Raw genomic sequence first — 20,897 nt, forward strand, 5'->3', positions numbered from 1 at the left:
TGTTTCTCTCTCTCTCTGTTTCTCTCTCTCTGTGTCTTTGTGTTTTTCTCTCTCTGTCTCTCTCCTCTCCTCTCCTCTCCTTTCCTCTCTCTTTCCTCTCCCTTCCTCTCTCTCCATCTCCTCTCTCTGTCCCTCTGTCTCTCTGTCTCTCTCTCTGTCTCTGTCTCTCTCTCTGTCTCTCTGTCTGTCTGTCTGTCTCTCTCTCTCTCTCCATCTACCTTAAAGTAAAAATATATTACTCTCACCTCTCTCCTATCATGTCCTCTGCTCCCCCCCTCAGTTGAACTGTGCCACTCCTTCTTTCCTACTCTGCAATGTTTACTGACCCTGTATTTCCCAGTGTTCCTTTTCTACATTGTTTACCGGAAGGAAACATGCTAATATTTGGGTGCCAAAAAAGAAATATTCAACTTCAGCATCTACCCTTTTGGAAATTGATTTGTCTGTTTTCAATTGTTCAGATGTTCTTCCTTTTAAAACCCGTTCATTCATAACTGTATCTCATCATTTCTTTTTATGTTTATTTTGGGAAGAGGCAGGAAGGGCAAGTCCTTGGGAACTTTTCCTTTTGAGAGGGCCTGTGCAGAATTAAAATAGTGGAGTATGTATGTCTGTGTGCCTGTTTATGGAATAGAAGTCTCAGCCAGAAATGGACCAACTGACCTAAGTTGTTTCATGAAGACCTTCTTGCTGTGGCAGGACAGAGAATGAGATGATCTAAGGCAGGGCTGTTGGTGATGTTGGGTAAAAGCCTTTGACTTTGGTTGATCAGATGGAGGGCAAAGATGAAGTGCCGAAAGTGCCAGAGGCTCCAGTGATTACTGCAAGTTAAGAGATATTAACAGGTCTTCTCCCTCAATTTGGCATTTTACCTTTATTTCATAAAGTCTTTGTGTAATATTCCTTTAAAGGAATTCATAACTTGGAATTTCTATTGCTAAGATTGGGACAATTAATAAAGCCATAGTGTGAAATCAGTGGATTAGCGATGAAATGAATCATCCTAAAAAGTCAAAGTGATCTGAAAGGCAGGAGAGAAGCAGGAGATCCTTCTCATTACATGGCAATTGAGGAAATATTGCCAAATATTATTATATATTTCTCAATCACATGTATATGGCTTCCTATATCACAAGACATATCTCTGGATGGTACATTTATTGCTGCATGGAAACCAGAGGTGGGTTTTACATAATTTTACCACTGGTTCGCCATACACCAAAAATGTGTGCGCTTTGCTTGCATGTGCAACTTGCATGCATGCACGTGGCTTAGAAAACGTCGCTAAATAGGATGGCATAGTGCCAGGGAGAGTGGGCAAGCCCACTCGTAGGTCGCCACTACCGGTTCACCCGAACCAATCCAAACTGGCTGAATACCACCACTGATTGAAACCTGTTCTGTCCCACAAGCCTCCAAATTATACTGATGCCAGCTTGGCCATCTGCCATGACTAATGAAGTAGATAAACCACCCCTTGGCTAGGAGCCCAGAAACCTATCTCTATGAAAAACCAGACTCACGGAATTCACAGACTTCTTCAAACTTAGACTGATGTTTCCTGCAAAAGTCCCCTCCCGTCGCTCCACCTATAAACTCTCTAGGAGGGGCCAATCAGTAACCACCTGTGTCCTATTTCCTTCTGTGAGCCTGCTTCCACAGCTGCTGCCTTCTCCTATCAGCCCTCCGCATCCTTATGTCAGGGACAACCTCCCCCTGTTCTTCCTCACTGCTCCCTGGCTCAGACGCCATCTGGTGGCCAACAGGACTCTCCAGTCCTTGCTCTCACTCCGAACACCCCCCAGAGTCTTCCTCAGCCTCCAGGGCAGTCCCATAATGTTCATCGCTGTCAGATTCCAGCAACAGCTCAGCCGGCCGCTGCTGGGCCACAACAGAAACCTAGCAAATTCCTGATTCGTTTACAGTATTTACAGGGCCTGTCCTATTAATGGACATCTTGGGGGCTCCTATCAAAATGAAAGTCTCCTTGATGCAAGATGAACATCACATATAAATTTGTTTTAAATTGGATGGTTTTTATTTTAAAAATTCACTTTGGAAAAACATTTCCAGAGATTTTGTTAAATATTTTTCTTCCTCTCTCTCTCTCTCTTTTTAGTACTAAATCAGAGGTGGGTTGCTCCCAGTTTGGCCCAGGTTGGGTAAACCAGTAGTAGTGGCAGCGGGAGGCTCCGCCCACCCACCTGGATGCTTCTGCACATGCACAGAAATGTCACGTGCATGCAGGAGCGTGCCCAATCCAGTAGTAAAAAAATTGCCAACCCACCACTGTACTAAATACTGGGATTCATTGTGTAACTATTTGAAATGAAATATTCCAGCAAAACCCAAACCAGGAATTTGCATATTATTAATTGCCTGTGGCACTGTTTCACTGAGTAGGAAGGGTGGCATTTAATATCACTCTAAAAATATGAGTTTCTCGCAGAGCTAGCTTTGTCCCAGTCTCTTTGTCCCTATTTTAAAGCCTGTCCCCCCTGTCTCCTTATCATTTTAGCAGAGAAATTTAAAGGACCTCCAGAAAAACTAATGGGTTGGTTTCTCTTTTGAGGGACTATATACAATCAAAATCACCTTCCTAATTTGGATTACAAATATATGTATTTTGATTACCTTCTGAAGGGATTCTGAGCTGATTCTAAAGACAATAAAGGCTCAGTAAAGGCTCAGAGCTAAATATGGATAGAAATTATTTGATCTTGTTCATATACACGGTCTGTATCTCATTTCATATAAATTTGGGGGAATTGGTTCAGTTTTGATGGTGTAACAGCAAAGGGAAGGGAAGTTAAGGGAAATGTGTTCTGAGTGGATTGTTCGTAGGAAGACTGTAATAGTAAGTGGATTGTACGGAAGGAGAAGTACCTGAATAGGATATAAGAGAGATATTAGAAATACCACCCCATCCTAACATCCCATCAATTAATCCACATTGAATGTAGACTGGAAAGGAAACTATAATAGTGTACAAATACAGTGGTTAAATAAGAAGATACTGCATCCAATAAATTTCCATTATTGTTGACTGAAGGAGGAAAATGAATGGGGGTAGGGGCAGGAAGAAAGGGAAAGGAGAAGAAAAACTCAGATATGTTGCAACAAATATTCCTAAGGAGAAATAAGAGAAGCGGAAAATGTGAAAAAAAGGAAGAAAGTAGAAGGAGTTGGAAAACTCCTGGATTTGTTGTAACAATTGTTCAGATATGTTTCACAAGTGTGGAATTATTTGCAATTTATTTCCAGAAATAAAAGGTTGAGTGAAAATCTTCAGGAATAACAACAAATGGTGATGGTTATGGTTGATGAAATTAAACAGGCATAAAAAGAGGATGTGGAAACATACTACCATTAGAATACTACAATTAGAATAACAGATTTGGAAGGAATCTTGGTGGTCTTCTAGTCCAACCACCTGCTCAACCAGAAAACCTTATATCATTTCAGACAGATATGAAATCTCATTTAAAATCAGGAATTAGAGTTATTGCAGGGTCCATAAACAAAAATCTTTTAAAGGAAAAAAGAACAATTATTGCAGATGATAAACAAGAAGAATGATGTATGAGAAAATTTTAGTGGAAGACCTTGAAGGTCAGTTCTAGGTGTTAATGCAAAATTTCCTAAAAATGCAAGATTTTCCAGATTTTTTATCCTGTTTGCAGGATAAATTTAGCATTGGAATAAAAAGAAAAACTCCTTAAGTCATTCTTGTGAAATTCCTCCACAATAGTTGATAATTAATTGATAATAATTACTCTCAGTAAATGTAAATAGGCTAAAGGTACTTCATGCTAGATCATTTATTATTAATTAAACATTTGAAGATGACATTGTTTGTCCACCTGAAATCTTCAGAAAATGAAGGATTCCAAAATTAATTTGTTGAATCAAAAGAAATTGGGCCAAGATTTTAGAGCAGTAGCTGGAATAAGTAGCAATTTATCTAAAAAATGTTTTTTTAAGATTCAGTTTTAAACAAAGTGGAATAAATAGCAATTAATCTACAATCACTTTCTTGAGACTTAATAGAATAATCCAAAAACAATGAAGGAAGAAATTTAATACTAAAATTAAGAGAAGAAGGTTAGATTTTAATCCTGGTACCATGTATGAGCCCACCAGATGTTAATAGGAATTGCATAGGATGAAATAGTCACTGTAAGACATAGGAACTGATTGCTAAAACTTAGGCAAGTAGCACTAACAGTAGCACTTAAACTTATATACCACTTCAAAGTGCCTTACAGCCCTCTCTAAGTGGTTTATGAAGTCTGCATGTTGCCCCCAACAATCTGAGTCCTCATTTTACCAACCTCAGAAGGACGCCTTCAGAAGTTGTAGGTGCTCCAACACTGGAGGATTTTAAGAAGACACTGAGCGACCATTTGTCTGAAATTGTAAAGGGTTTCCTGCTTGAGCATGGGGTTGGATTAGAAGATCTCGAAGATCCCTTTCAATTCTGTTATTCTGACTTCATGAAAGAATACTGCAGAAATGCAAAGAATTTTTTAAAAAAATGACTCCAGATTTGTCAGAGACAAAAATACAACAGATAATATACCTTACCTAATTCTGTTTCCTCTCTCTTCTGAATCCTTTATTTTGTCTTCTAATTCTAATTCCCATCTATTATATTCCTTTTCCTGATATGCTGCAATTATTGAAATTCCTCTCATTAACTGCAACACAATATAAAAAAGAACACAGTAGATGTGTTCTAACTGATCACAATTAGAAGAGAAGATAAAAAAATTAGAACAGATTCATAAAACCAATCTACATCAACAAGCATTGGAAAATTGAAATAAAATGAAACAAAAAATAGATTTAGTGGAGATGGCAACATTTTAAAAGAAAATGGAACATGGCAAACAAAACCATTTTAAAAATGCAAACCAACCAGGGAAGTTTTTAGCATGTCCAGTTAGAGAAGCAAAAGAAAGAAGGATGATAACAGAGATTAAAGGAAGAGAACAATCTGTTATATAGAAGATCAGAAGTAACAGAAGTGAAAAAAGTGTAAGAAATTATAGTCTAGGGAACACATTCATATTAGATCTTTGGGAACCTCGACTGAAAACTCAGAGGTTAAGGAATTTACTGAACAACATAGAGAAACCTTAAGCAAATGAATAATGATTCAAGAGATTAAAGAATCAATAAAAAAGGTCAAAATTAGCAAAGCAGCACATCTACTGTCCGGGTCTCAGAGCTACTGAAGGAAAAACACAATTCTCTCACCAAACAAATAGCTAACTCTATCAAAGGAGATAAAATTAAGTCCGGCCCAATAAAACAGCAGTATTTAATGCACAATACTGCTGACAGGAACCTCATGCTAGGTTCTTCATGGAGATGGAGGTATTTTGAAGATTTTTATATGAGAAGAGACTAAATATTTTTTTCCTGCTTTGCTTGATTGGAAGTCACTTTTGTTCCTATGGTTTCTAGGTTAACCAAGAGCTAAGAGCGGATTCCACAGGCTGTGCTGGAAACAGAACAAATCACCATGATTTCGATAATTGTAAAGAAGAGATGGAACCACAGTGGACTCTCATACAACATGATCTGCTGCTGCTTAGCTAGAGAATTATTTTTGTTTCTTTTTGCTGCCAAGGATGTAATTCCCATTGAAGGGACCCATTCAGGAGAGCCTGAGTACCTTTTGCTCACAAACATATCTTTGCCATGCTAAAGTTTGTAACGCACTAAGTGATCTGAACAATTTTTCTCTAGCCAGGAAGAACTTTAGAATTCCTTCCCAACCTGTCTTGGTAGAGATAGGACCCCTTCCTACATTCAAGTGATTTACCCCAATATAAATACAGTATATCCAATAAGGGAGAGAGTAAGACCAATAATCAGAGGCATCTGTTGCAAATTCTTCTTTTCTCTGCAAAAGAGAAGACCATGGTCATTTATGTCTGTGGTTACTATGAAAGGCCACCAGTGGTGGGGTTCAAATTTTTTTTACTACCGATTCTATGGGCGTGGCTTGTTGAGTATGGTGTGGCTTGGTGGACATGTGTTGCTTGGTGGGCATGGCTTGGTGGGTGTGAGGGGGAAAGGATACTGCAAAATCCCCATTCCCTCCCCACTCCTGGGGAAGGATACTGTAAAATGTTCCTTCCCTCCCCACTCCTGGGCAAAAGATATTGCAAAATCTCCCTTCCCTCCCCACTCCTGGGGGAAGGATACTGTAAAATCTCCCTTCCCTCCCCACTCCTGGGGGAAAGATATTGCAGAATCTCCATTCCCTCCCCACCCCACCAACCTGTTTTCCTGCTTCCTTCTCCTGTGCAAGGCAACAAATTAAGACCCAGCCAATCAGCTGGGACTTTGGAGGCAAAGAGGCCAGTCAGAGGTGGTATTTGCCAGTTCTCTGAACTACTCAAAATTTCAGCTACCAGTTTGCCAGAACCGGTCAGAACCAGCTGAATACCACCTCTGAATGCTTTTTTCCCCCAAGAGGCAACTGGCTCTGAGCTGAAGAAGCTTCCTGAATGAGAAGTGAAATGTCTTCAAAGAAAAAAAACAAGAAAGTCCAGTTGACTCTTGAAAAAGCACCTTTGGGACAACCATGACCTGGATGACTGAGAATCTCCATAGACATAAATTTACAATACTTCCTTCCAACTGCAGGCCATGGTTCTAACCAATGTTTTCCTTCCTTTGGGAATGAAAAACAGTGTGTCATTCTTTATCCTTTCCTTTCATTCCTTTATGAATGGATCTAATTAAACTATGAACTGGATTTAAGAAGCCTGATAGCCAGGTAAACCTTCAACCTCTTCCCAAAATTTAAATCTGCAAATAAACAGCTTTCACCTTTCTTGACTTGAATGGAAATTACCTGCAACCTTGGGAATTTTAATAAACCCAAACAATATATTACCAGCCAGAAGAATTCAATTATTTTCTCCCTGAATTACCCAATAAAGCATTTAATAGTCAGGGAGATGGACTTCAGGGAAATAAACAAGAACTGGCTTATAATCAAAGAGGGATGAAATAGCACTAGCAATAGCACTTAGACTAGTGATGGCTAACCATTTTGTTGCTGTGGGATGAAAGTGTACATTTGTGCACCCACAGCTGTTTCTGAACTTCCATTTTGTGTGTTGGGTTGTTTTTCGCCTTCCATAGGCTTCAGGAGGCTTCCGTGAAGTCTCTGGAGGGAGAAAAACGGCCGAAAAGGAAGGCTGAAATCAGCTGGCCAGGACACGCATGTATACTGGAGCTGACGGGGCAATGCCTCATGTGCCTAAGAAATGGCTCCATGTGCCACCTGTGGAACATGTGCCACAGGTTTACCATCACAGCTCTAGGCCACAGGGTCTTAACCAATCATAAACTATAAAAAAACCTGCCCCCATAGAACAATCTAACAGTCAGGGCCATCTAAAGGATAATCCCCTTTAGCATAACTATATACATTTAATACATAACAAAGGGGGGGGGGGTTCCACTCATTTTCCAAAGTACCTGAAGGCAGGACAAGAAACAATGGAGGGAAGCTAATCAAGGAGAGAAGCAGCCTAGAACTAAGGAGAAACTTCCTAACAGTGAGGACAAATAACCAGTGGGACAGCTTGCTGTCAGATTGGACTTCAACTCTCAGAATTCTTGGGTAGGGAATTCTGGGAGTTGAAGTCCCCGTGACTTAAAGTAGTCCAGGACTGAGAGAGAGATTGCCTTAGCCAGGTGACTGTTGTGGCCCAGCAGGAGCTGTTGGAGCTGCCACCAGATTCCAACAGCGAGGGGCCCTATGAGTCGGCTCTGGAGGATGAGGACCCTGGACAGGGTTCCGACTCCGAGCAGGGTGCAGAGACACTGGTTGGCCACCAGGTGGCACCTGAGCCTTGGACCCGTGGGGAGGAGACAAGGGAGAGTGATCCAGAAGCCAGCAGTGAGTTGTTCCTGGATGCATGCCATCGAAGAGCTACTAGGCGTCAGGAACAATTACGCAATTACAAGAGGTAATTGCGCTCAGCTGATGGTCACTAGGCTCCTCTCCAGACTATAAAAAAGACTGCTTGTGCACACGGCCCTCTTGCAGAAGTCAACACATTGACTAAAGAGAACTGTTGTAACTAACTTGGCAGGCTGGATTGCTGCCAAGGTTTGTCTGAGTTGCTGCCAAGGTTTGTCTGAGTTGCTGCCAGGGTCCTTATCTGTTTGTTTGCTTGGCTTTTAGCCACCGAGATTTTGGTTCTGCTATTAAAGTACATTCTAGTTAAGTTTGCCTCGGCTTTCGTTACTGGATGGAGGAGGGGGTCAGAACAGTGACCATGTGGCAAGGAGTTGTGTTTTCAGTTTTCTCGCTACACTCTGCAAAAGCATTTGCAATGAATGTTGTGTCTGACCACTATGGTGTGATGAGAAGTGACACACATTTTGGAGAAATTAGGAGAAACCTGGGGTCAGCAAGGTTGGATGGAGGGACCTTGAATGGTTTTTCAGGTATAGCCGCTTTCCACTTATTTATATTATAAGGTTTTTGAATTCAGCTCAGAATCTGATAATTCCAATAAAACTCTGAACACAAGGCTACTGATAATCAGTTTTTATTTTCTGCAGAAAGCAAAAAGACTTGACGGCGTTTTTGTCTCCCACCTTAACAGGGCAGGCAGAGAGAGAAAACAGGTGCACGCCTCGCCGTGTAAAAAAAAAAAACTTTTTTCAAATTTCTTATAGTTTTACATACACAGCTTGCACAGATCGCCATTGTGTTAGAAACATTATTTCATGTTACACAAACCCCATGATTTTTCTCAGTGCTCTGAAAACAGTAAACCTTAGAAGGGGAAAGAAATACATTTTTCTGGCATATCGAGCTTTGTTAGGGAATGCTATTGCTAAGAACACACATTTTAAGTTACAAGCAAGGTTACTTGGCAGAAACCACATTTTTTGCATTGTACCAGTTACTTTAGTTACTTGGCAATTTGCCTAGAAGTTTTATCTATGCAGTTGGCATGTTAGGTTACAAGGGAGCTTTTCTCAAAAGCAATTTAACAAAAGCTGAATTAGGTTACACTCTGTGTATGCTCAGGGATCCTTTCAATATAATGGGTCCATTTATTAAGAAACTTACTTTTAAGTGTTTTCCTGAGAGGTGCCGCTTTTGAACAGGACTTAACTTTTGAATGGATCATTCAGGATCATCAACTTCCTGATCTAGACAAAGGTGATTGGTGCTTCTTTTTACAATATATACATATGCTGGAATGGAATTCCCACTGATGGTTCTGTGACATCACAGCTAAAATGGTCAATCAGAATTGAAGCACATTCTCTCTGGTTCTTAACCTCTTCCCAAGTCCCATGGATGCTAGGAAATACCCAAGCACAGAGGTGAGCAGCTTCCACCCCCCCATTTCTAATTGTAACCCCTTTGCTTTTCTCTCAGTCCTGAACTATCATCCTGACCTATGATTATTTCTCTGCTTTCTTTTCCTCTTATTCAAACCCCTTGGCATTCACAAGCTCAGGAGGGCCACAACAGAAATCTTGGATTCAATTGTGGTCGTAAGTTGAGGACTACCTGTACTATCATCTCAGCCTTTGTGGGAGTGATAAGGGCAGCCTTTTGCCTTTGTGTGGGCATCATGCAACCAAGAAGACACAGCTAAAATTGGATTAAGGAGTTTATAGTTCATCCATTGCTTTAGCCTGTTGGGTGAACTAAGCCATCATATAGAACCATTATATGGTTTGCTTTGGCAATACAGATTGTGGGAACAAACACTTATGTTGGTTAATATGGATTATTTTGAATGGACCTAGCTACCAGAACATCCATACCTGTTTTAACATTTCAGACTGAGGGAGCATTGTATGTGTGTGAAAAGAAGGTGAATTGCTCTTTTTTGTGAACAATTCGCAATGCACTGTCATGCTAATATTTGATGAGATAATTATATGCATATACATAATTATGAGTAATAACTATTGATATTCTTATGTATTTCTGTGCAAGTCTTCTTCTTGAGCAGGGGGTTGGACTAGAAGACCTCCAAGGTCCCTTCCAACTCTGTTCTGTTATTTTTCTAATTCCCATTTTAAAGCCATCCAAATTAATGGTCCATACCTCCTTAAACTGGTTACATACTACATAAAAACATTGAACCAGGACATCCCAAAGGTGCTTTTTCAAGAGGCAACTTGACTTTCTGGTTTTTCTTTGAAGATGTTTTGCTTCTCACCCAAGAAACTTCTTAAACTCTGACGAAGCTTCTTGGATGAGAAGTAAAGCATCTTCAAAGAAAAACCAGAAAGTTCAGTTGCCTCTTGAAAAAGCACCTTTGGGACAACCATGGCTTGGATGACTGAGAACTGCATGTTGCTGTGAATACAGATTCTTAATATTTCTCCTGTTATCTTTTAGGAGGCTTGGTTACTCTCTTGTGAAACCATAGACCTTTAGTGTTAAATGTATATTTTACTGACAAAGAAATAAAGAAAGACTAGTATAGATCTATTTCAAGCTATTTAGCTCTGGCCAAGTAGTCATACCCTTTCTGGGATTTGAACCCAGTTAGTTGATGAGAGCTAAATAGCTTGAAATAGCTTGAAATAGATCTATGCTAAGTAAAGATAAAGGTAAAGGTTCCCCTCGCACATAAGTGCTAGTCATTCTCGACTCTAGGGGGTGGTGCTCATCTCTGTTTCAAAGCCAAAGAGCCAGTGCTGTCAGAAGACATCTCTGTGGTCATGTGGCTGGCATGACTAAACGCTGAAGGTGCACAGAACGTTGTTACCTTCCCACCAACGGTGGTTCCTATTTTTCTACTTGCATTTTTACAGGCTTTCAAACTGCTAAGTTGGTAGAAGCTGGGATAAGTAATGGGAGCTCACTCTGTTATGCGGCACTAGGGATTCGAACTGCCGAATTGCCAACATTTCTGATCGACAAGCTCAGCATCTTAGCCACTGAGCCACCGCGTCCCTTCTATACGATAGATAGATAGATAGATAGATAGATAGATAGATAGATAGATAGATGGATGGATGGATGGATGGATGGATGGATGGATGGATGGATGGATGGATGGATGGATGGATGGATGGATGGGCGGGAGGCAGGCAGGCAGGCAGGTAGGCAGGCAGGCCTATACTAGTCTCCCTTTATTTCTTTGTCAGTAAAATATACGTTTAACACAAAAATAGTTTGTCATGAAAGTAACTACCTGTGAAGGCTCCTGGACTGGGGCTGAAAGGGGAAGCAGTATGCTACATCCCATATTTGGGTAGACCAGGTTGCCCTGATAAACTGGTCTCACCAGAAAAACACCGATAGACCATTAGGTTGGCCAGGAAACCAGATCATAGCTTGTATGAAACTTCTCACATCCTCATATGCATTCTTTCTTTTCCAGATTTCGAGTATTTAATGCCATTGCATTGGAAGACATGTTTGGTCCTGCTTCCATAAACCTTGGTCTTTCCTCGTATGGGTGCCTGCATCCCCAAAAACATACCTCCAACACCACTAAGTACAGAAAACTTACTGTCAGCGTGCAACAGTTTGCAGATCGGTAACCGGGAGTCTGACGAGATGGTGAGGGCTTGCTTAGATCATGCCGCCCAAGAGTTCCATCATGAGCCTCCCTGTCTACGAGATAATGCCACCTTGACTATTCAGGTGAGAGGAAGAAAGATAATGGAGTTTGTCTCTGGTGGAGGAGAAAACAAGATTGTCGTTTCTTGGTTAAAGGGAAAAATACACTACCATATTGAGATCTCCACCTTGGAAGTGTACTTAGATCGATTGTCTCTTTCTCCACTTCCCCTATCCTCTGAGAACTTGGAGAAGGTGAGGCAGGAGCTTGCTAAATGGGACAACATTACCAAAGAACTGAGGGCTTGCTTGGATATGTCTATAGTAGAGATTGAGAAGGAACCTCCTTCGGTGAAGAGCAACGCTGAACTGACTATTGAGTGTGGTAACTCCTGCTTAGATTTCATTTCTGGAAAGGGGAGGTCCCGTATCCATATCTTCTTTTCTGATAAGCAACCTCACTATCGGGTTCGAGTTTCTTCTATGGATGTCTATTTAGACAGGTTGAGCTATCGCACCATGCTGCTCACCACAGAGAACTTGATGAAACTATGGAAAGAGACAGAAGACCTTAAAGGATGTACAGTAGACCTCCGAGCCTGCCTCAAGCGAGCTTTGCAGGAGTTTAATGCTTTGTCCCCACAACACCGGGCCAATGCCACTGTCTTCATTGACTGCGATGGGAAGAACTTCAAGATGGTTTCTGGGCATGGAGATAGCTGGATCTCTATCTTCAACGTTATCGGAGATCAACATTGCCGCAGAGAAGTCGTTCTAGCATTGGGAGAGGTGGAGTCATCAAGCAAAGCAACAGGGAAACATGGGAAAGAAGGTCCATCGTTTTGGATGAGAAAATCAGAAGCAAGGAGAAGTGCAGAGGAAGGTCCATCTAGTCTGACCTGGAGGACTTCTAACCAGCCCAAAGGGCAGGCCATCTGGAAAAAATCTAAAAAGGGGACATCCACTATGATTGAGTTAAAACAATTTGCATCAAATAATAGAAAAGCGGGGGAAGAAACCATGCTTTTTCAGGGAAGAGCACTTTCCAGTGGGGAAAAAACAGATACTGGACTCTCCAATAATTTGAAGGTACAAGAAAAAGAACTTTCTATTCTACCAAAGTTATTATCAGCTAGTACCAAGAAACCCCAGCCTGATGGAAAAGAAAGGGATCTTTCTGGACCACTAAATTTATTCAGTGGGACAACCACAGAGGTGGTACTAGTCCATGGGAAGAATGAGGAAGCAGACAGCGAAGTGGCAGCCTCTAATGACTCCAGTGAAGAAGACTCACTTCACATCCTAGAGAAATCTTCTGAGAGAAGACAAGGAGATGATGGACCAGAAAGATGACTCATCTAGAGGATTAAAAGGCCGGGATAATACGGTAGCCAGTCCTTTGACTGGTAACATGATGGATCAATCCCAGAGACAGAGCAGCGTTTCTGGATCTGGAAAAACAGAGGGCTGGTCCATCAAATGACTTGTGCAAGAATGATGACAAATAAATGATCTATGGACCTGAGATTCTTCTCTCTTACGGTGTCTTTCTGTAGGCTCTTTTCCCAATAGTAACAGTGTGTCCTTAGACTGGAACTGCTACAGTGGTGGAATTCAATTTTTCCCCCTACCAGTTGGGTGGGTATGGCTTGGTAGGCATGGCTTGGTAGGGGGTGTCATATGATTTAGTGGGCATGGCCAACTCAACGTCACTGATGGCAAGGTGGGGTGGCACCATCCCACCAAGCCATGCCCACCCAAACCATACCCACAGAATCCACAGAAAAGTTTGGCCAAATCTTCTTGTGTTCAACCTGGCTGCTTCTTACCTCTTTCTCATGTTTGCTCTGTGCAGATGAGCCCGAGAAGGAGGAGAGAAGCAGCCACAATTGAATGCTGTGGCAGAGAAAAGCCAAACTTTTCTGTCTCCCTTTGCAGCAGAGCCAGCCAGCAGTCACTACCGGTTTGGTGACCCAGGCCAAATTTCCACTACCAGTTCTTGTGAACCAGTGCAAACCAGCTGAATGCCACCTCTGATCTGCTACCTCTGTAAAGATGTCCATTCCACTCCCTCTTCAAAAAGAAAGCTGATGTTTTTCTGTCTCATTTGTTTTCTGGTTTGGAATTTCTAAATCTTTTAAGTGAGTTGGCTGTGCAGCTCATGTTGATGTTTCAAGGTAACTGAAAGTAGCAGAAATACAAAACATAAAAATTTCAGAGTGTAGGAATAGAATAGGGCTAGCCGTCACCTGGAAAAATCACCTTACTTACCTAAACTAAGTCAAGCATTCTGAGTAACAGTCCTGCCTTCCCTTGATTAAGTCAGTGTTCCTGTTTGTTTTGTTGCAGCTGCATTGGCCATGATCAGATACTTCAAGTCTGATGTTAAATCATGAAGCATTTTTGAGACGCTATACAGGTGAAATTCAAAAAATTAGAATATCGTTCAAAAATTCATTTATTTCAGTAATGCAACTTAAAAGATGAAACTAATATATGAGATAGACTCATTACATGCAAAGCAAGATAGTCCAAGCCGTGACTTGTCATAATTGTGATGATTATGGCTTACAGCTCATGAAAACCCCAAATCCACAATCTCAGAAAATTAGAATATTGTGAAAAGGTGCAATATTCTAGGCTCAAAGTATCCCACTCTAATCAGCTAATTAAGCCATAACACCTGCAAAGGGTTCCTGAGCCTTTAAATTGTTTCTCAGTCTGGTTCAGTAGGAATCACAATTATGGGAAAGACTGCTGACCTGACAGTTGTGCAGAAAATCATCATTGACACCCTCCATAAAGAAAGAAAGCCTCAAAAGGTAATTGCAAAAGAAGTTGGATGTTCCCAAAGTGCTGTATCAAAGCACATTAATAGAAAGTTACGTGGAAGAGAAAAGTGTGGAAGAAAAAGGTGCACAAGCAGTAGGGATGACCACAGCCTGGAGAAGATTGTCAGGAAAAGGCCATTCAAAAGTGTTGGGGACTTTCACAAGGAGTGGAGTGAGACTGGAGTCAGTGCATCAAGAGCCACCACACACAGATGGATCCTGGACATGGGCTTCAAAAGTCATATTCCTCTTGTCAAGCCGCTCCTGAACAACAAACAATGTCAGAAGCGTCTTACCTGGGATAAAGAAAAACACACCCGGTCTGTTGCTCAGTGGTCCAAAGTCCTCCTTTCTGATGAGAGCAACTTTTGCATCTCATTTGGAAACCAAGGACGCAGAGTATGGAGGAAGAATGGAGAGGCACACACTGCAAAATGCTTGAAGTCCAGTGTGAAATTTCCATAGTCTGTGTTGATTTGGGGAGCCATGTCATCTGCTGGTGTTGGTCTACTGTGCTTCATTAAGTCCAGGGTCAATGCAGCCATCTACCAGGAGATTTTGGAGCACTTCATGCTTCCTTCCACAGACGAGCTTTATGGGGATGCTGTCTTCATTTTCCAGCAGGACTTGGCACCTGCCCACACTGCCAAAAGCACCAAAACCTGGTTCAATGACTGTGGGATTACTGTGCTTGATTGGCCAGCAAACTAGCCTGACCTGAACTCCATAGAGAATCTATGGGGCATTACCAAGAGAAAGATGAGGGACATGAGACCGAACAATGCAGAAGAGCTGAAGGCCCCTATTGAAGCATCCTGGTCTTTCATAACACCTCAGCAGTGCCACAGGCTGATAGCTTCCATGCCACGCTGCATTGAGGCAGTAATTGCTGCAAAAGGGGCCCAAACCAAGTACTGAGTACATATGCATGCTTATACTTTTCAGAGGTCTGATATTGTTCTATGTACAATCCTTGTTTTATTGATTGCATGTAATATTCTAATTTTCTGAGATTGTGGATTTGAGGTTTTCATAAGCTGTAAACCATAATCATCACAATTATGACAAATCATGGCTTGAACTATCTTGCTTTGCATGTAATGAGTCTATCTCCTATATTAGTTTCACCTTTTAAGTTGCATTACTAAAATAAATGAACTTTTGCATGATATTCTAATTTTTCGAGTTTCACCTGTATGTAAATGTAGAAGAATACCTTCAACTCAGCATCATCTATTCCTTTATTTTTGGCCATTATTTGAGCCATAAAAATATTAAAAACTTGTTGGTCAAGTTAAGGAGTGAATTAATAAGAACTTTTTAAAAAAAATATTTTTAAAGAAACAAAAACAAACAAAAACATAAAACTACAACCTTCTTCCATTTCACATAGCATGTCATTTGGTTACAAGATTTTGTGCATCCTTTCCATGGTCACCACTTACAATTATATATTGAATCACAAATTGTTTATTAGATAAACATAAGTACATTATTGTTATATGTCAATTTTTCAACTGTAATTATTATTCCTTAATTTTAAACAAGATATTCTAAATATTGAATCCATACATACAACATCATTTTGCATCAATAGTTCAACTTCAATTATTATTCCTACATTTTAAACAAAATATTTTATATATTGAAATCATACATACATCATTCCATTACATCGTTCTAATCTGTTTAACAGTACTAAACCCTTATAGTATTGCATATATCATTCTATTATTCTTAAAATATAAAAAGTTCTCCCACTTTTTCCATTACAATGATTTTTTATCTAACCATGGATAAAATAAATCCCCAACCTTGTAAAATTATTCATCTTCTTGTTCTCTAATTTCAAATGTCAATTTACTGATTTCCGCACATTCCATAATTTTTTGAATAATTTTCTCCTGCATTGGTATTTTTTTCATTTTTCCAATTTTTTGCAAATACAATTCTAGCTGCTGTTAAAACATTTACAATCAAATATTTCAAGTCTCTATTATATATTTCTGGTATAATTCGCAATAAAAAAGTGTCTCTGGTTCAAAGTCTCTATGTTTTTGTGTCATTTTCTGCAACCACGTGTGGATCTTAGTCCAATATCTTTTAGCTTCTGTGCAAGTCTACCATATATGGTAATATGAACCCGGTGTCTGATGACATTTCCAACACTTTTCTGATTTGTTCTTGAACATGCTAGCTATTCTCGTTGGGGGTAGATGCCACCTGTAAAACATCTTATACAAATTTTCTTTATATGCTGTTGACATTGTCATTTTGTAATTTTGAGACCACAATTTCTGCCACTTCTCTAATTCAATCCCATGCCCAATTTTTTTCCCCAAACTATCATAGTTCCTTTAACTTGTTTTTAAATTACTTTTTCATCAGTACCCATAAAAAATTTATCTAACTCAGTGATTTTATCATAAAAACCTTCCTCTTTACAGTCCTTGTCATATCTAGATTGTATTTGCACATATGAAAACCAATTCATCTTTATACTTTCCTTTTCCAGTTCTTGCATAGATTTAAGTTCAACCCCCTGTATTCAATATTTCACCATATCTAACTGTTTGTTCCTTTCTGTATATTATTGCATATGAAAAGGCTTCAATAGTTGATAGCCAGATTGGAATTTTTAAATAATATTGTCTTTTAATCTTCTCTCAATTTAGTAGCAAAGCATCCCGTAGGTAATGTCTTCTAAAATACCCCTGTGTTTTGGTTCCCTTGTACCATAAAAAGGCACGCCATCCCAACAATAGATCATGTCCTTCAAGGATCAATAATCTGGTATTTCTTAGTATTATCCATTCTTAACCCACATCAAGCTTGCTGCCTGATGACATAGTTCCCAATTGGGCAGGCCCAATCCTCCTCTTGTTCTTGCATCTTGTAACAATTTTAGTTTTATTCTTGCTTTTTCCACTGCCATATGTACTTCAACACTATTTTATTTAAGTCATCAAAATCTTCCTTCCCTAATCTAATTGGAATCATCTGGAACAGATATAAAATTCTAGGTAGAATGTTCATTTTATTTGTAGATATTCTCCCTATCATTACAATTATAATTGTAAATTTTCCCATTTCTTCAGATCCATCATGATCTGTTGTTTGACTTTATAGTAGTTGTTGTCTTTAAGAGCGCTGCATCTTGCTGTTAAATATATTCTGAAATATTTAACTTTGTTCGTAACTTGCATCTCCAAGGTTTCCGCCAACTCTTCTTTTTGTCTTATTGGCATATTCTTTGTCAAGATCTTCATTTTGTCTTTATTTATTTTTAATCTTGCTACTTTTCCATATTCTTCTATTCTTTCTATCAATTTAGGTGCTGTTTCTAATGGATCCTCTAGAATGAAGACCAAGTCATCTGCGAATGCTTGTAGCTTATATTTTCCTTTTTGATTTTCATTCCTTTTATTTCTTTTTAAACATTTCTATTTAAAACTTCTAATGTTAAGACAAAAAGTAATGGTGATAATGGGCAGCCTTGTCTTGTCCTTTTCTTTATTTCAATAGACTCTGTCAAATCTCCGTTTATCATTATCTTAGCTGTTTGTTTATAATATATAGCTTGTATGGCTTGAGTAAATTTCTTACCAAAGCCCATCTGTTCAAGTTGTAACAGCATAAAGCGCCAATTCACGTTGTCAAATGCCTTCTGAGCATCCAAAAACATCAATGGCAATTGTTTTTCAGGATGTGCCTCATAATATTCACAAGTATCTAAGATTATCCTCATATTATTTTAATTTGTCTCTTTGGCACAAACCCATTTTGATCAGAGTGAATGAAACTACTTAAGTATTTTTTAAGTTGTTCTGCCAATATTGAAGCAAACAACTTATAATCTGAATTTAACAGGGAGATTGGTCTGCAATTCTTAATTTGTAATAAATCGGCCTCCTCCTTTGGTAAAAGTGTAATATATGCTTCTGACCATGATTTGGGTATTCTCAAAATTAGAACTTTTTAAATACTGCTTTTTGTGTCCAAAACATCTTAAAGCAGTAGTTAAAAATCATTAAAATTCAAAGCATCAATTTCCATCAAAGCAGTAGCACATTATTTACTGCTTCACAATGCTTTACAACCCTCTCTAAGCAGTTTACAGAGTCAGCCTATTGCCCCGAACAATCTTGGTTCTCATTTCACAGACCTCAAAAGGATGGAAGGCTGAGTCAACCTTGAGCCTGATGAAATTCGAACTGCCAAATTGCAGGCAACCGGCAATCAGCAGAAGTATCGTCCAGGCCTTCCGCACAGCCCTCAAGAACTGGCTAACCCGTCAGGCCTGGGGATAATCTTATTTTCGCCCCTCCCGAATGCTGAGTGAATGTTGAGTTTTATTGTCTAATTTACTTTGTGCACATTTCTTTTTTCGTATTGTCCTACACTCCCCTTCCTTTTGATTGTAAGCCGCCCTGAGTCCCCTCAGGGAAAAGGGCGGCCTATAAATAAATAAATCTAAATCTAAGTAGCCTGCAGTACTGCATACTAATGACTGTGCCACTGTGGCTCTTAGATCAAATAATATATTTAATATCAAGGCATATAAAGGAGATTTAAAAAGAAAGAGAAAACACGATATTATGTAGGTGAGTTTATTTGAGATCAGGTCTGGTTTGTAAATGAAACAATGCAGGAATTCATTCTAAAAATGAACTTAAAGGTGATCCATTCTCTGTCCAATGGCCAAGCAGAGACAATGGTTCAGACAATGAAGCCAGTGATGAAAAAAGCTATTGTAAATGACACTTCACCAGAGGAATAATCTAGTGACAAGGTTCCCTTTAGCTCCCCCACAGCTACTCATGGGAAAGTTGTGGAGAACTTACCTGGCTCTCGAAATTCACACAGGCTGAGAGTTTCTGGGAGTTGAAGTCCACCTGTCTTAAAGCTGCCAACATTAAAAAAAAAAAAACTGGCTAGAGAGCCATTGGTTAAATTCCAGCACTATGCAGGGTGACCTAGATCATCATCTTCTATTAACAATCCCTTGTAGGGTGGAGCCTGGGCAACTTAATGGAGCTGAGTATTTACTGGCCAGATGCCCTTCCTGTCACCAATGTGGAGTTTGTTCAGCAGATATATTCTCATTGTGCCTCTACCTAGGATCGAACTCACAGCTTCTTGATTGTGAAGCGAGCGCTCCACCTCTAGGCCACCACACCACTCCAGGATGACCTAGATGATCCCTCCTAATTCTATCATTCCATATTGTTGGAAAAGTTTTGGATTTATCCTACCCTTATAGGGTCTCAGGGTGATTGTTGTTCCATGAGATATCTTAATTGTAGGTTCTTCTATTGTGGACCATCAGTGTAAATCTTAAAGCATCTTTTGTGAAAGTGGGGTTGGTTAATCATGCAATATCAACTCTTCCCATCTAAATAGTACTTTCATGCCTGGGTTTTATAAAATCTAGATAAACTCTAGATGGCAGCAAAGTTGATACTACTCTTCTGAGCCGAGAATCTCCTTATATACTGAGCACATCTAAGGTCTCCTGCAGAAACTAGATGAGGCTCCTCATCCTCCATTTACACTGCTAGAGCCTCCTTGAGAGACTGTAGTAGTAGACATTAGGACAATCAGTGGATTGTTAGATGTCTGTGTATTCATTCCCCCATACCCCAAATGCTACTAAGCACTTGTATCAGCATGAATTATTCAATGGGTGTTCCAGTGGTGGGATTCAGCTAGTTCGCACCTATTCGGGAAAACTGGTTGTTAACTTTCTAAGCAGTTCGGAGAACCGGTTGTTGGAAGAAATCTCCTTTTGGTTTTTTCCATTTTTACAGGGCTAATCCTGTAAGGAAGGCAGGAAGGAAACATTCTGGTGTTGTTTCTAGCCTAATCTTTATTGCCCTGCTTACAGAAACTGCCTCTTTGGTTAACCCTTATTACATTGTAACAGCTAAAGAAAAGCACCCATTGACGTGAGTGACTTTGAGTTGGCTACGCCCACACGGTCACATGACCACTGGTCCATGCCTACCCAGCTGGTCATTAGGGCAGAGAACTGGTTGTTAAATTATTTGAATCACACCACTGGGGTGTTCTTATATGGATATGAATAGCAAAATATTTATAGTGTTTTCCTGAACTTGCAAAAAGTAATGATTGAAGAAGGATGGATGGTGATAGACTTTAAACCAAGGCTATCAAACTCAAGGCCCACTGGCTGGATGTGGCCTGTGGGGTGCTTAAATCAAGTTGAATAATAAAAATACAATAGTATAAATAGATTTTCTGCCTGTAAAAGCAATTTACTATTAAACAATGGGGTATACATTTAGAAATAAAAAGTTTAGTGGAGTATGAAGAATAAGTAATAAATGTTTGCCAGTAATATCTGGTAGAAGAGATAGGAAAATGGGTTACAGTAAAGAACTGTGGAAAGGACAGAAGGAAAAATGCATCTTGAGCCTGTGTGTCAGCCCTTCTTCATTCAAAAATCAGGAAAGAAAACC

The 20,897-nt window shown here is 39.8% G+C and overlaps 1 protein-coding gene across 1 annotated transcript; it reads left to right on the forward strand.

Annotated features, from left to right (window-relative positions):
- Positions 1-11,476: 11,476 nt before the first annotated feature.
- Positions 11,477-13,092, forward strand: LOC148047788 (uncharacterized). The gene has a single exon (XM_087707775.1). The coding sequence runs from the start codon at positions 11,477-11,479 to the stop codon at positions 12,935-12,937; it is 1,461 nt and encodes a 486-aa protein (XP_087563901.1). The 3' UTR covers positions 12,938-13,092.
- The last annotated feature ends 7,805 nt before the right edge of the window (positions 13,093-20,897 follow it).

This window comes from Thamnophis sirtalis, unplaced genomic scaffold (assembly GCF_051295495.1).
Source record: "Thamnophis sirtalis isolate CommonGarterSnake01/CBP01778 unplaced genomic scaffold, rThaSir2_p1.2 scaffold_3, whole genome shotgun sequence".
Classification (NCBI taxonomy): domain Eukaryota; kingdom Metazoa; phylum Chordata; class Lepidosauria; order Squamata; family Natricidae; genus Thamnophis; species Thamnophis sirtalis.

What these genes read in the sequence shown, in the direction of transcription:
- LOC148047788 (XM_087707775.1), top strand. Translation starts at nt 11,477, where the DNA reads ATGGGTGCCTGCATCCCCAAAAACATACCTCCAACACCACTAAGTACA.